General features: G+C 38.1%; 1 protein-coding gene across 1 annotated transcript; it reads right to left on the bottom strand.

Annotated features, from left to right (window-relative positions):
* Positions 1-14,085: 14,085 nt before the first annotated feature.
* LOC132607158 (peroxiredoxin-2B-like) lies at positions 14,086-15,626 on the bottom strand. Its single transcript, XM_060321007.1, has 2 exons — positions 15,094-15,626; positions 14,086-14,543 (listed from the first exon to the last, which is right to left on the bottom strand). Exons 1-2 carry the CDS (start codon positions 15,449-15,451, stop codon positions 14,221-14,223), a joined length of 681 nt encoding a protein of 226 aa, XP_060176990.1. The 5' UTR covers positions 15,452-15,626; the 3' UTR covers positions 14,086-14,220.
* Between the last annotated feature and the right edge of the window lie 591 nt (positions 15,627-16,217).

Raw genomic sequence — 16,217 nt, 5'->3', positions numbered from 1 at the left:
GAAAATGTAGAAAGGTCATGCTTTAGCCTTCTTATTTTTTTCATTTGTAATTTTATCAGCTTCAATTATTAGCGATGCAAATTGGTCAATGGATTAGTGCTTATTTTAGTGAGAACGAAAATGCTATTTTTATCAAGTATCTTTTGGAGTCCGGAGCCTAAAGGGTATAAAAATACGCGGTATTTACCAAAAGGGGATGACCAAAAATTTATATACCAAAAGGGGTATATCGTGGATCAGCCCACGATATACCCCAATTTTTTTTTGCGGCTGTCAGAACCATCAACGAAAATTAAAAATAAAATAAAATTTTAAACGTATAACGGGGACTGATCCACGTTATACAAAATATATTGTATAACGTGGATCAGTCCACGTTATACCTCTAAAGTTTTTTTTTTTTTTTGCGAGCACTAAAAAAAAAATTTGGTAAACTTTTTTTTTATTTTTGCAACACTTAGCGTGTTTTTTCATACTTTGACCAATGATTAGTCGTGTGTGAAGGCTCTGAAACGTCAATACTGCGTACAATAATGTAGGCTCAATACATCAAGGATACGTAGACGTTCGGATCGTCATTTTAGGGGTTGAAAAGGTGCCCGAAATAAGTTTTGTTTGAAAAAACTTAGTGTTTGACCGTAAGGTTATTTTAGTCAACTTTATATGTCGAGAAAATTAGTCAGCTTTATTTTCAAAAATTGAAACCGTAGAAGTGAAATTGACATTCACAGCTACATTACCCCGGGATTTTTACGTTGAAATCTATTGCGTATCATCATCTTATAAGTAAATAAAACTGAAAATTTCACGCCAATTTGGGAGAAAATCGAAATTGAATGGGATAAAAGGCGTTTTTTTAAAAATCGGCTCGGCCAAACCGCCTTGTGGCAGTTTGTGGCAGTTTGTCAAACAAAACTTACTTCGGGCACCTTTTCAACCCCTAAAATGACGATCCGAACGTCTACGTATCCTTGATGTATTGAGCTTACATTATTGTACGCAGAAAAAATATCAAGTTCTATATAAAGTATTGACGTTTCGGAGTCTTCACACACGACTAATCATTGGTCAAAGTATGAAAAAACACTAAGTTTTTTCAAACAAAACTTACTTCGGGCACCTTTTCAACCCCTAAAATGACGATCTGAACGTTTACGTATCCTTGATGTATTGAGCCCACATTATTGTACGCAGAAAAAAATATCAGGTTCTATATAAAATATTGACGTTTCGGAGTCTTCACACACGACTAATCATTGGTCAAAGTATGAAAAAACACACTAAGTGTTGCAAATTTAGTGCTCGCAAAAAAAAAAAAAAAAAAAAAAAAAAAACTTTAGAGGTATAACGTGGACTGATCCACGTTATACAATATATTTTGTATAACATGGATCATTCCACGTTATACGTTTAAATTTTTTTTTTTTTAATTTTCGTTGATGGTTCTGACAGCCTCAAAAAAATTTTGGGGTATGTCGTGGGCTGATCCACGATATACCCCTTTTGGTATATAAATTTTTGGTCATCCCCTTTTGATAAATATCGTGTATTTTTATACCCTTTAGGCTCCGGACTCTACGTGTATTTTTATACCCTTTAGGCTCCGGACTCTATCTTTTGCTGCTCTATTTTCCCTTGTTGTTTTCTTGTTTGTTTTGATATTAAAGGAGGATAGGTGGTCTGAATTTTGCCTTGTACAAAGAAACTCTCTACACTCTAACTATTGATGTTCTCAGGGAAAGAATATCATACAATATTGAACAACAATTATTGATGAGCAGATAAATTGTAGTGAAGTAGACAACATGAAGCATAACCATATTGATGCCACTAGGCATTTTTCATGAAAGAAAGCCCCAGGGTTCATCAACTTCTTTAATTTTCTAAAACGAATCAATGACGATATTAGGGGAATAAGCATCATAAATGTGTCAGCATATTAGCAAAAAGTCAACTTTTATTTTCGAATATGAGTTTAAATTGTGCTAATACATCTATGGAAATCAAGATCATTATTTGAATCATTGTTGTTTTGTTGTTCTCGAATATGAGTTATATTCTTTTATTTTAATGCTTTGTTGTTTTGAATATAGCGTGTTATAAGAACAAAATTATTTAGTGGGTATGTCTTGTTTAAATGTTTGGTTTATTAGATTAATCTAATACACTGTTGTTCTGAATTCAGTGTATTTGAGAAATAGAGAGATAGCTTATGAAAATATATCTAATATAGCGTGTCATAAGAACAAAATTATTCGATGGGTACCCCTTGTTTAAATGTTTGGTTTATTTAGGATACATGTTTTACATTAGATAAATTTTATTTTCAATTTAAATCTTGACCTTTGTAAAAGACTTTCTATGTCTGAAGTTTCTAACATATATGTTCGATATTTGAAAGTAGTTTTTCTGAAGTATGAATTATCACTTTTCATCCCTCGAATGTTTTCAAGCTTTGCTTTCCACCTGCTTGATAAATTAATTTTCATATTCAGAATTTAAGATCTACTTTTTCAAGCTTGCAAATTTGCAATAATGGTGTTTGGCTGAAAACCATAGACAATACAAAGTTTTCTGAAATGACCGCCCCTTAAATGGCGCTTTGCAAATAGACTACAGTTAGAAATAACTCTTCCTAGAGACAGCCCAAAGCCCAATAGAATTGGGAAAATTTGTGCTTAACCAAATGGACCAAAACACAAGAAATATCCAAATTTGAAGAGGCATACTTCAATTTTATTTTTTTTAAACGAAGAAGCCTCCCTACATTATAGGGGTAAGGTCTGCCTACACTTTACTCTCCCCAGACTCCGCATTGTGGGATTTCACTGGGCACGTTGTTGTTTGAAACGAAGAGGCATACTTTTTTTTTTTTTTTCGCTTCAGATGAAGAGGCATACTTCAAGTTGGCTATCAAGAAAACTTACACAGTATTGGTTGCTGAAAACTGTATTCATTGCTTACATCCAAACATACTTATCATGATAAGTCATAAATTAAGGTAAAAATCTATATTAATACTGAACTATGGTTCAATAATAAGAGTGTAAATGGATTATGACATACATCATACTATATTTATTAGATTGATGTAAACACATATGAGAATAAATTTTTACTCCAATAATCCCTTCTACCAACCAAAGCAACAATAGAGTCCTTGATGAGCAGTAGACTTGCCAGTTGCCTAAGTCCCTAAGGTATTCCACTCGATGCCGGATTTTCTGAACACTAATGAATCCTTTGCATATTTTTGTTTTCAAGTCGAATTTTTATGCTATTAGACACCAAGTAGTGTTGAAGGTATGTAAAAGTTGTGTACGTCACTCAAAGAGAGTCATCTACAATCATCTGTCAAGCCTGCCGCCTATCCATACAACGTGAAATAGAAAGAAAAAAAAAATCCTTTGAGTGCTTTCTAATCAGTTTGCCTGAAGTAAACGGTTTACCTAGGTAGAGAACACGAGTTTTTTTTTTTTTTTTTTTTTTTATATAGTTGTTGTATCCAGGTAGCTTCTGCAACACCTGCTACTTCCACCAATACAAACTATTCTGTCCACCGAAACTTGAACAGATAAGAAAAAAATCACCTAATATATTTACCTCCCCTCTCTATTTAAGAGCTAGTAGAGAATATGAGTTGTGTTGGAAGCAATGTAAGCCCATCGACCAGACCTACGCAAAATCGCTCTTGTTGGGTACTAGCCCTCCTTCAACTAAAAGTAGGGGTGTACATGGACCGGGTTGGTTCAGATTTTTTAAACATCAAACCAAACTAATTGTGTCGGGTTTTTAAATTTATACATCAAACCAAACCAATAAAATTCGGGTTTTTCAACCTCGGGTTGTCTCGGGTTATTCGGGTTTTTTTCGGAGTAGTCTTGATACAAAACATATTAATCTTGATACAAAACATATAACTTTTACTTCAAATATTTCTTTAGTCCCAGTAAGATACAACTATGTAATTAAGGTGTTTCATAAGAAAATAACACAAAATGTGAGAAGAGTGATGACATTGTATTAAAAGATTCAACAAAAGATAATAAAATCGGTTAAAATAAATATTGCTAATTAATAAGCCATAAAGAAAATGACCATAATCTAAAAATACTGTTTACCCCGAAATTGGGAAACCAATTGAATTTGTACGCGGGTATAGGATATGTGCTTGGATCTTGATGTATATTTGATAGTGGAAAATAAGCGTGTGAGTATTTGGCGATAAAACGGCTAGTACCGGTGATTTGCTTAATTTGCTACGGACATGAACGTTTAGAAGCCATGTTGAATACTTAATGGAAGAAACACAACGTAAATGGAAACAAACGGCCTTGGCCGGATCAGATATTGAGAGAGAGATTGCATATATATTTTTCTATTACAAGTGTTCTTGGAGGATGAAAAAGTCAACCCTTAAAAAGGAGGGGGATGTGCTCTATTTATAGTGTGACCTCCATGAGTCTCATATGATGTGAACTAATAAAATAATAGCAACAAGGACAGCTCTGCACGGATTTGGTGGGATTAGACTGACGGCGCCGTCTGACACACGCATGGTGGGTAGTTGACTAGGACAGGACGTTACTGGCGCGTGACCCGCGTGCAACGGCCACCCGGACCAACGGCTACTCGGACCAGCAGCCGTACGGACCGACGGCTATACGGACCAACGGCCACGAATGCTCGGGTCACCGGGCTTGGTCGTTCCAATGACGAAGAAGGCAGATCAGTCGGCCCCCCCGCTCCACCGGTTTGCCTCGCATCCGGTTTTTACCGTATACAGATAGCCCCACACTTCCCGGATCTCCGATCTATCGGAGTAACGGGGAGTGGATAACTTCCGAAACCGGTGGCCCTGTCAGCTCGTCGTTACCTTCTTATTTCTTCGTTTTGAATGTTTGCCATTTATTTTGGTCATGATCGTTGGTCCGTTTTAGGACAGGTCGACTCATAATCGTTAATTCACCGTGCCCGTGGGACTTATCCGATGCTTCATAAGTTCAGATGTCTCCGAATTACGATAGGCATTTTCTTCAGGGTCGGTATTTTTTCAACCTTGGCAAAGTTTTTGATGTAGCAGTCCCCGTTTTGGGGGAATTTGCCGAGCTTTGGCTTGGGTCATTGTGACCTTGTCGCCTTTGTCGAATTTCGGGCACAATCCTCGATATAGAGTATGTGAGTGGGGCAGTGTCGGAATACGGCGGTTACCATCGGGGCGAAGTCCTTTTAACAGAAAGACACCCAAGATTTTGTTATACCAGCTTTTGATGACTTTGCGTTTGCAAAATGTTTGTACATATGAGAATTTTAATTCCTTCTGCCTTGTTGTAGTAAATGAAAAATGGGACACGATTCATTATGATCATTTGGTCCTTACATCGGAGGCTATGGCCGGTGGCCGGGCCTTAGTTTTGCCGTAGCAAATGTTGAATGGGACACGATTTATTATGATCGTTTGGTCCTTACATCGGAGGCTGTGGCCAGGCCTTAGTTTTGCCGTAGCAAATGTTGAATGGGACACGATTCATTATGATCGTTTGGTCCTTACATCGGAGGCTGTGGCCGGGCCTTAGTTTTGCCGTAGCAAATGTTGAATGGGACACGATTCATTATGATCGTTTGGTCCTTACATCGGAGGCTGTGGCCGGGCCTTAGTTTTGCCGTAGCAAATGTTGAATGGGACACGATTCATTATGATCGTTTGGTCCTTACATCGGAGGCTGTGGCCGGTGGCCGGGCCTTAGTTTTGCCGTAGCAAATGTTGAATGGGACACGATTCATTATGATCGTTTGGTCCTTACACCGAAACCTAATGCAGAAGGTCCGGTCTTGATTTGTTGAGCTCCTCCGTTTCCCATTAACCGGGGTAAACCTCGATGTGGGTATAAGCCCCTAGTGCTTATCCGAGCTGCAAGATCAGGCGAGCGCTATCAAGCCCCCACTCGTAGGCCGTGACCCCGAGTTCCCGGCCGTTTATCCTTATTTTGTTAAGTAACACGTTGTACTTGTTGCCTCATTAAAAACCTTGTCGAAAAACCCATTTTGGGACAAAACCGTACTAAGGAAAAGAGTGCAACACGCGTTTTCAGACCTAGATCCTAACTTTATCCGGTATTTGTCTTCCTGCAAAAAAGAAAAAGGTTAAACATGAGGTGTCCATACCTTAGCAGTAATATCCCTTCAAATGAGCCACGTTCCGGTTGTTGCACAATCGCTGCCTGTCCACGGATTCCAGCTGACACAAACCTTTGCTCGTTACCTTGGTTATCTTGTACGGTCTTTCCCAGTTCGGACCCAGTTTTCCTCCGTTGGGATTCTTGGAGCTCAAGGTATCTTTCCGAAGCACCAAGTCCCCAACTTAGAAATGTCAAAAATTAGTTCTCCGATTGTAGTACCTTCCCATTCTCTGCTTCTGGGTTGCTGTTATATCCCGTATCTCATACATTCGGATAATCCGAGAAAGTCGTGGCAAGTTAAGGACAAGATCATTTTCAAGAGTTATTTTAATGTACGAGTGGTTAGGAATATTATTTATGAGCATTGGTGGTATGAAAATATTGGGAAAGGCCAAGGGTAAAAAGAGAAATTTGCAAAATGGCCAATGGAAATAATGTGGAAGACTAAGGGCAAGATGGTAATTTCACAAAATTCTAGAAAAAGAGAAGAAAAGAAAAAAAAAAGGAGAAAGAAAGAATAAGCAAAGATGACAAATAAGTCATCTTTTGCCACCATTCAAGAAAATTCTAGAGGAGGGCATGTGCCATGCACATGACCTTTTAATATATGGGATCACATGGAAGAATTCATCATATTTTCCATTTCAAAGTTTGGAAGACTCAAGAAACAAAAATTGAGAGAAAGGACATGGAGAGTTTCGGCCAAGGTCATGGAAAACTAACTCCATGAAATTTTGTCCTAAAAATTTATTGCTTCATGTATTTCTACTAATTCAAGGATGCTCTTCAACATGGTATAATTGTTGAAGTAAGAGAACCACTCTTTGGTGCAAAATTCCAACCTTAGCTAAGTAAGGAAGTTGGAGAAGAAAGGTAAGATTTTATCATCCTTTATATGTCATGAAGGGTTTGTTTATGTTGTAGTATGTAGAAATGGATATAGGGTTGTGGCCGTATGCATGGATGGTTTGCAAGGGCAATGATTCAATTGTTTTATTTAGTATTTTGATTGTTGTTGATGTTATGGATGATTTGTATATGTTGTAGAGTAAAGGAATGGATGGAATATATGAAACTATGCATGTTGTGTTGTTGGCCGTGTGTTGTATAGTAGCCGTGGGTGTGTGTGTGATGTGTAGGAAGAATGTATAAATTCTATGTAGCATGTTGGTTGTTGTTGTAATGTATAGAAATGGATGGAAAAATCCATGAAAATATCTATGTTGTTGTTGTGGCCAAATAGAGGTTGGTTTGGCAAGTTATGGTAAATTGATTCTATGTGATGTTCTAGTTGTGCAGTTGTGGATTCTATGATGCAAAATGCAGATTTAATGGTTTAGAATGAATTTGTAATTGTTATGGGAATGTTGAAGGAGTTAAAGTGACATGAGTGTGGTTTCTTATGATTATAGGAAGGATGTTGTTAATATGTGGAATGTTGGTATTGTTGTTGGATTTATTGGAATAATTGTTGATATTGTGGCCGAGTTTAATTCTCGGGTTTGCTGTTGTACTTTTGGCCGAGTTGAATTCTCGGGGATGGCGCATTTACAGGGGAAATGCTGCCGAAATTTCTATAGACAAATGTTACTTCAAGATTGAATTCCTAAAAGCTCTAATTAATATTTGGTAAACATGACCAATTGTAGATTTTGGAGGAAACGGGACTTGAATTTGGACAAGCGTAAAAGACAAATAAGGTATGTAAGGCTTACCCTCTCTTTCTCTTGGCATGTCCTAGATGTGATAGGTTATGATTCGAGCCTCGGGGATGACTCTACTCTTAGAAGTCCGAGCTTATGTTTGACCCTTTTTCATTCAGTATAATTGAATTAGGTATATTATGTTTAGTTGAAAAAGGTAGTTTGAACATATGTAACTTCCACCAACGGAACTGGATTGCCCTGAAACTTTCGTAGATGACTTTATAAGACCAAATGTTTATAAATTACATATGCCACCTCGACTTGACCCGAGGTGGGCCCACAATTCCCGAGACCTACTTATATTGTTTTATTTGCCCTATTTCCGTACGATAATTAAGGGAAACTTTGGCTAATGTTCCGAGTTTGCTATAAGTACCTAGAAACTCAGATATAAGCGTTCTGACTCGACTATTCTAATATAAACACTCCGATACGAACGATCTGATTCGAATATTTTGAAATAAGCATCCTGATGCAAATATTCCGATATAAGTATTCTGATATAAGCACTCCAATATATAAATAATTCGATATAAATATTCTGATATAAGTATTCCGAGTTGGGTATACTGGTACGAGTGTCTGGTATAAGTGTTCTGATACGGGTATTCCGATATGAGTATTCCGATATAAGTATTCGGTTATGAGTATCTGGATATGAGTCTTCTGATCCGAGTAGTCTGATATGAGTATTCTCTGTAAGCCTTAATGTTCTTCACATGCGATATGTAATTGCAAAATAAGCATTTTGGTACTCTGGTTAACACACTTACTCTCTGTACTCTCACTGACATGTGAGACAGGTATGTATGCTTTGTGTCTGGAAAATAAGCGTCTGGTACTCTGAATAATATACTTACTTGTTAGTTCTGTCTGTTTTAGTTATGGTTCTGTTTCTTTGTGATGCATGCCTTACATACTCAGTACATATTCCGTACTGACCCCCTGTCTTCGGGGGCTGCGTTTCATGCCGCGCAGGTACTCCCAGGTGAGCTCAAGTTATTATAGAAGATGTTCCAGCGGAGTGGCAAGCTCCATTTGCTCCTGGGGCGTTGCCGAGGAGTACATATGTAAAGGTTTCTGATTGATGTTAGAGACTTTGCAGACAGCGTCGTGGGTATTGGTTGTCAGTCTGTAAGCGGCTCCGTCAGCCGATATGTCAGTCTGTGTTATGTACTGAATTTTGTATGATTTTAGATTTGTTCGGCTTGGAAACTTCGAGAAAGAATATTTCTGAAAAAAAAAATTACTATGTATTTTATCTTATTTGATTTAAAAAGTTTGACGTGATTTTATGTGCAGCAAGAGTCTGAGGGTTCGCTCGGCCCTAAGTAAGGGTCGGGTGCCCATCACACCCTAGTAAGGTCGGGGTGTGACAGTTGCAATTCGGACCAACGCGTTTTCGCGAAATTCATCTGTGAGATCGAGTTTCACAGCCGTGGCCTCCTCGTTTGACTCCTCGGTGGTATACCTGAACCGGGGATTCAGCCCGTTTATCACCCCCGCCCGGAGAAATGACTCGGGCCATCCCTTGATTTTTCCGACCTGATGCTTGGTTTTCGAGAGTATGGCCGATACCTTTCCCTCGATGGTCCGACCTCCGGTTCGTAATTCTTTCGTGATCTCTCCGAGCTTTTGCCTATTTTTTCTGGCCCCGGGGGAAGATCGACTTGGTCATCCTCTACCCGAATTTTTGACTCGTATCGGTTATGGACATCCACCCAGGTCACAACCTCGTATTCCAGCAAGCTTTCCTTTAATTTGAACGAAGCCGTCGAGCTCTGAACATTGAGCCCCTTTGTGAAAGCTTGTGCGGCCCATTCCTCCGGAACCGGGGGGAGCTCCATTCGTTCCCTTTGGAACCGGTTGACAAATTCACGCAATAGCTCCTTGTCTCTTTGGGCTATACGGAAAATATCCGCCTTTCGAGCCTGCACCTTTCTGGCTTCGGCGTGTGCTTTTATGAAGGCATCGGTGAGCATTTCGAAAGAAGTGATTGAATGCTCGGGCAGATGATCGTACCAAGTCAATGCTCCTTTTGACAGAGTTTCCCCGAACTTTTTCAGCAACACGGATTCGATTTCATCATCTTCCATATCATTGCCTTTTATAGCACAGACGTATGAGGTCACGTGTTCGTGAGGGTCCGTTGTGCCGTCATATTTTTGGATATCCAGCATTTTGAACCTCTTCGGGATCAATTTCGGAGCGACACTCGGAGGAAAAGGCCTTTGGATGTACCTCTTTGAATCCGGCCATTTCAAAATAGGCAGAGCCCCCGGGATTTGATCCACCCGGGAGTTGTATGTCTCCACCCTTTTTTCGGTCGAGTCCACCCGCTTCGCCAACGTTTCGAGCATTCTCAGAACCTCGGTGGATAGACCAGCTCCGGAGCCATTGCTTTCAACCATCCGTGCCTCATCTCTTCTGGGTTCAGCAACACTCTTCGCCTTTTCCGGGGTCGTTTTGCCTCTTCCGTTTTGCAGCTAGGCTATTGCGATTCCCTGTTCGGCAATCGCCGCTCTCTGTTCCTGCAACATTTCAAAAATTAAATGCAAGTCAATATTATCATTCGGGGTATCCGGTTCTTTCCGGACTTGTGTCCCGGACAAAGTAATTGAATTGTTAGTATTTAAAGGGTCAGTGGGGTTTGGCAATCCTCGTGGCCCGCTGCCTTCATTTTCGGCCACGATCTCGTTGTTGTTGACGTGACCAGATTGCCCACTGTTAGCCATTTGGTCCGTTTCTTCCGAGACGGACAACAGATGTTTCCGATTTTGATGGGTAAGATAGAGATCAAGATGAAAGACCACTATTATCCTAGCCCCACGGTGGGCGCCAAACTATTTACCCCGAAATTGGAAAACCAATTGAATTTGTACGCGGGTATAGGATATGTGCTTGGATCTTGATGTATATTTGATAGCGGAAAATAAGCGTGTGAGTATTTGGCGATAAAACGGCTAGTACCGGTGATTTGCTTAATTTGCTACGGACATAAACGTTTAGAAGCCATGTTGAATACTTAATGGAAGAAACACAACGTAAATGGAAACAAACGGCCTTGGCCGGATCAGATATTGAGAGAGAGATTGCATATATATTTTTCTATTACAAGTGTTCTTGGAGGATGAAGAAGCCAACCCTTACAAAGGAGGGGGATGTGCTCTATTTATAGTGTGACCTCCATGGGTCTCATATGATGTGAACTAATAAAATAATAGCAACAAGGACAGCTCTGCACGGATTTGGTGGGATTAGACTGACGGCGCCGTCTGACACACGCATGATGGGTAGTTGACCAGGACAGGACGTTACTGGCGTGTGACTCGCGTGCAACGGCCACCCGGACCAACGGCTACTTGGACCAGCAGCCGTACGGACCGACGTCTATACGGACCAATGGTCACGAATGCTCGGGTCACCGGGCTTGGTCGTTCCAATGACGAAGAAGGCAGATCAGTCGGCCCTCCCGCTCCATCGGTTTGCCTCGCATCCGGTTTTTACCGCATACAACTAAGTCATGCTAAAATAAGAACGGCTAATTAGTATTATTTACATGACAAGAAAAAAAACTTAAGTTATGCATTTTCACTCTCTAAACCAATTGTGCAAAACTAAAGAATAGATATCCAACATTATTGTCATTTGTAGTGGTAAATTGAATTTCTTTTATTAGTATTAGTGTTGAGTTAGTTTTGGTTTGGATTTTATATGAGTTACTAACATCATAGGATATAAAACTTATTCGCATTCAAAATTCTAAGTTCAAGCTTGAATAATATGATAATAGATTAAAAACTACGAAAAAATTTAAGAACTATTTATAAATTACATTACAAATAAATATTTTTATGTATAAAATATTTTAAAAATTGAATACATGTAATGTCGGGTTGGTTTGGTTCGGTTTGACTTTTTTTAGCTAAAACCAAACCAAACCAATTATGGTCGGGTTTTTTTTTTTTTCAATACCAAACCAAGTCAAACCAAACCACTAGCCGGTTTTTTTTTCTCGATTTGACTCGATTTGGTACGGTTTGGTGGTTTACTTTGTGAACCCCTAACAAAAAGTATCAACTAAAGACTAGAATGAATTAGAGGTTGGACAGGCTAAAATTGGACACCATCTTAGATCCCAGTGCTAAGCCAAGATTTTCAAATACTGTTCATGAGTTGTGACCAAATTCAAGTTCCTAATCCCTATTTCGATTAAAATGAGTTGATGTGACAATGCTTCCTCTTCTGATGGGCCCTATGCGGTGGGTTTGATTAGTCGGACCAGTGGGTTAAAATCAGACAGTTATAATGTAATAAGAAACTTCATGTTCAAGATGCAAATTTGATTATCAACCTAATAAAATACCAACCAAGAAGATCCACCTTTAAACTTATCCTGCATCAAGTTCTTGAAGTATCCTCTTTTGAGAATAAGTAGAGAAGTTACATGTTTTCCCCCCCATCAATAGCAAACACTTGTGAGTTCATTTGCATTCAATGTAGATGTAGCATCAATGGTTAGACACTGTTGCAACTGAAAAACAACACAAACAGCTTATATTTATCTACATCAATGTGAAAGCAAAAATTACTGAATTAAAAACAGAAAATTTCTGACTCAGGGCTTAGTTCGAGTGACAAAGATTAAGGAACTTATGAATTAGGTTAGAGGTTCAAGCCCTACACCAAGCAATGAAACTGGTATGTAAATGGAGAAGGATAGAGGGGCAGACCCATATCCTCGAGATTCGAGAGCTGCGGTTGGTCCTTTAAGGCTGCCACAGAAGGGTTTATTGGTCATAAAGAAGAGAAAATTTTCTGAAACTAAACAATTAGTTGCAAGCATCACAGTAACCCAACTTTCACCCATTAGTGTCCCTGAACCACATTTTCACCTAAAATGGAGATTTCTGACTGGCCTAATATGAATGTAGATTTGCAAAAGCATTTCCACGGCTTAAAATTTCAAAACCATTCTGTAGAAATTGTGCAAAGTTCCTTTCTTTTACTCACAAGTTGATTAAGTTCAAAAAGATGTTTTTACTAACTGAATCAAGTGAAATGGCTAGACACTGCTGTAATTTAGGAACAAACAGTAAAAGTTATTCACCCACAACTAGTCTTACAAAAATCAGTTCTTTTTATGTTAAACTTCATTTTTAAAAAAAGCGGTTTTTCTTGGTTTTCCACCGGTGTCCGGCACCTGCATTGGGGCCCGACTAAATCCGTATTTGGGTTGGAAAGTCCCACATTGAGGTAAAACGCTTCCTAAAAAAGGCGACTCCATTTACATGCATCACAATCATACATCAAAATCAAACAACACTAATCTATCTTAACATTGCAAAATTACTCCCAATTCCAAGTTAATTCAGTTTAAAATTTAATCAGCTATAGTCAACAACAACAACGTACCCAGTGTGATCCCACAAGTGGAGTCTGGAGAGGGTGAGGTGTACACGTATACCCTCAACTTAATCTCCAAATAGATACAGTCATAATCTCCAAATAGATAAAATGGGAAACAAAAAACAGTGATTTAACTAGCTCTAAGCTTCATAATCTTTAGAGACACCCGTATTATTCATCACAAGACTAGTTATCAAACACTTGAAATCAAGATTTTAGCCTCATGATTATCATCAACATTCCCTCAAAACAAAAGAAACAAGAAAAGTGAAAAAACGAAAAAACTTCTAAAGGGCCTTGAGAATATCTTCTGCACCGGCTAACATTAAAAGCTCCACCTTCTTCCAAATTCAAAACCTTAACAATTCCATCATCCACAAACATAGCATGTCTTCTGGACCTCACACCAAGCTTTCAAAATTGCTTTCAAAATCTATTTACTTTGAAAAGTGTTTTTTGTGAGATTGCTTTCCAAAAAGTATTGTCGGAGAATAGCAATTTGTGTTTGACTAATAAATTTAAAACCAATCTTGCCAATTTTAGAGCAACAAATGTTTTTTAGCTTACACAAATGCTTCTACTAACTAATCAAAAATACTTATTTTATCCTAGAAGCTTGGTCAAACGCCTCAACTCTTTAAAATAAGAGTCCCTTTTTTAAAAATAAAATAAAATAAAATAAACACTTTGGACTTCCTAGAAACTTGGTTAAACAAGCTAACACCAATACAATACATTTTCTCCCAATTCAAGTCTCCAGATTATATAGAACAGGAAACAAAAACCATTACTTTCACTAATTAGGTCCATAATCTCTAAAAACATCCGTATTATTCATCACAAGACTAGTAAATGAAACACTTGAAAATAAGATTTAAGCCACATGATTATCATCAACATTCCCTCAAAACAAATAAACAAAACCTCTAAAGGGCCTTGAGAATATCTTCAGCACTGCTAACATTGAAAGCTCCACCTTCTTCCAAATTCAAAACCTTAACAACTCCATCATCAACAAGCATAGCATATCTTCTAGACCTAACACCAAGTCCAATAGGCTTATCAGTAAGGTCAAGTTCACACCCAATTGCCTTTGTAAACTCCAAATTCCCATCACTCAGCAACAACACTTCATCACTGATATTCAAATTTTCCTTCCAAGCTTTCATCACAAATGCATCATTAACCGAAATACAAGCAATTGTATCAACCCCTTTGGATTTTAGCTCCTTGGATTTCTCCACAAAACCTGAAAATACGGGTGGCAAAATTAGCTTTTGAAAATATGACTCGCCCAAACCGTCCAAATTTAGGTCGTCATTGACCCGCCCATTTACTAACTCAACCATTTCAACCCATAAAAAATTGGGATGATATGTATCCCAAATTGACCCATTTAAAAAGTATTTTAATTTTTTTTATATGATATGTTACATATAGTCATGAAATAAAATACTTCCTGAACTGACCAACATTTTACGACGTACTTTTTCACCAAATTGACACAAGAAAAGTTGCCACTTGCACTGTTTTACAGTGTAGTTTTCAAATATATAAATTTTAATCTTAAAATATTGAATTAATCAAATCGAATTTAGTCTTACTCAAATTCTCTCAAAAAACTAAAAGTATCACATAAACAGGACAGATAGACATATTTTATTAGGTACTAAAAAATATAAAAAAAATTAAAAACCCGCTTTTTAACCCATTTCAGGTTAATAACCTGCCCATTTACTAAACCAGTCCATTTTGACCCGTCCAAATTCAGCCCAATCCGCCCATTTGACATCCCATACCTGGAAGATGTTTCTGTGAACATGTTGGTGTAAATGCACCTGGTACAGCAAAAAGGACAACCTTTTTCCCAGATGTGAGGTCAGAGACAGAAAGGGTTTGGAGTTCATCGGATGAATCTAAGTAGGAAAGTGTGGAATTGGGTAATTTGTCTCCAACAGAGATTGTAGCGGAGATTCTTGAAGTGGTGGTGTATGCAAGGGGTTGTTGTACGTTGCGCTTTGGGTGTTGTACCTTGAAAGAAGAAATGGAAAATGAAGAAGAGAGAGTTGGTTTTGGGGAAAGAAAAGAAATGGGTTTTGGAATGGTGGATTTGTAGAGCTTTGGGAGAGTGAAAATGGTGGCTGTAGTGGCAGCCATTGTTGTATTTTGTGTGTGTGTTAACTGTGATGGAAGAAATGAAGGGTGAAAATGTCGTTGGTTTTGAGGATTTTGTAGCCTTTTTTAGAGGCTTTTTTTAGGATGATGGACGGAACAAACTATGGAAGGTCAATTTGGTAAGAGGGCAAAAGATTTTTTAGGGTAGTTTAGATTTTCATTCTAGAATCTTGATCCTATCTATTAGTTTATTGTCACATGAACAGCCCACTTAGTTTTCAAATGTACCATTATGTCGACCACACCAAATTTTTTGTCGATAACCCCTCGTATTTATCAGCTAATTTTAGTTAGATACTAGGATTCCGGTATGTTTTAATTGAGCGTCTCAATACATGATAATGTGTTCTTATTAAGCACTTCTAACTTAAATTTGAAAAACTCTATGCACGTTTTATCAAGCGTCCATATGTAGATAAGTTAATTACTTAAAATTTGTCACTCCTTTAATTATACACATCAAATCTCAATTGGAATATGCTTGCAGTTTATAGCTTATTGAGGCTAATTCGTATACTTAAAGAAGGTGACATATTTTTATTTGTTAACTTATCTATGTAATTGACGCTTGAGTATATGCATAGAAGCTTTTCCAAATTTTGAGCCGGAAGTGCTTAATAGAAACACCTTATCACATGTTTAAGTGTTCAAAAACGGGTCGTAATTCAAGTGTCTAAGTGAAATATTCTGACAAATTCAAGAGGTCGTTGATGTATACCATTTTTTTCTTTTCAAAACAATTTTTTGA

This window comes from Lycium barbarum, chromosome 8 (assembly GCF_019175385.1).
Source record: "Lycium barbarum isolate Lr01 chromosome 8, ASM1917538v2, whole genome shotgun sequence".
Lineage (NCBI taxonomy): Eukaryota > Viridiplantae > Streptophyta > Magnoliopsida > Solanales > Solanaceae > Lycium > Lycium barbarum.
This window is presented reverse-complemented; position numbering and strand designations above follow the sequence as displayed.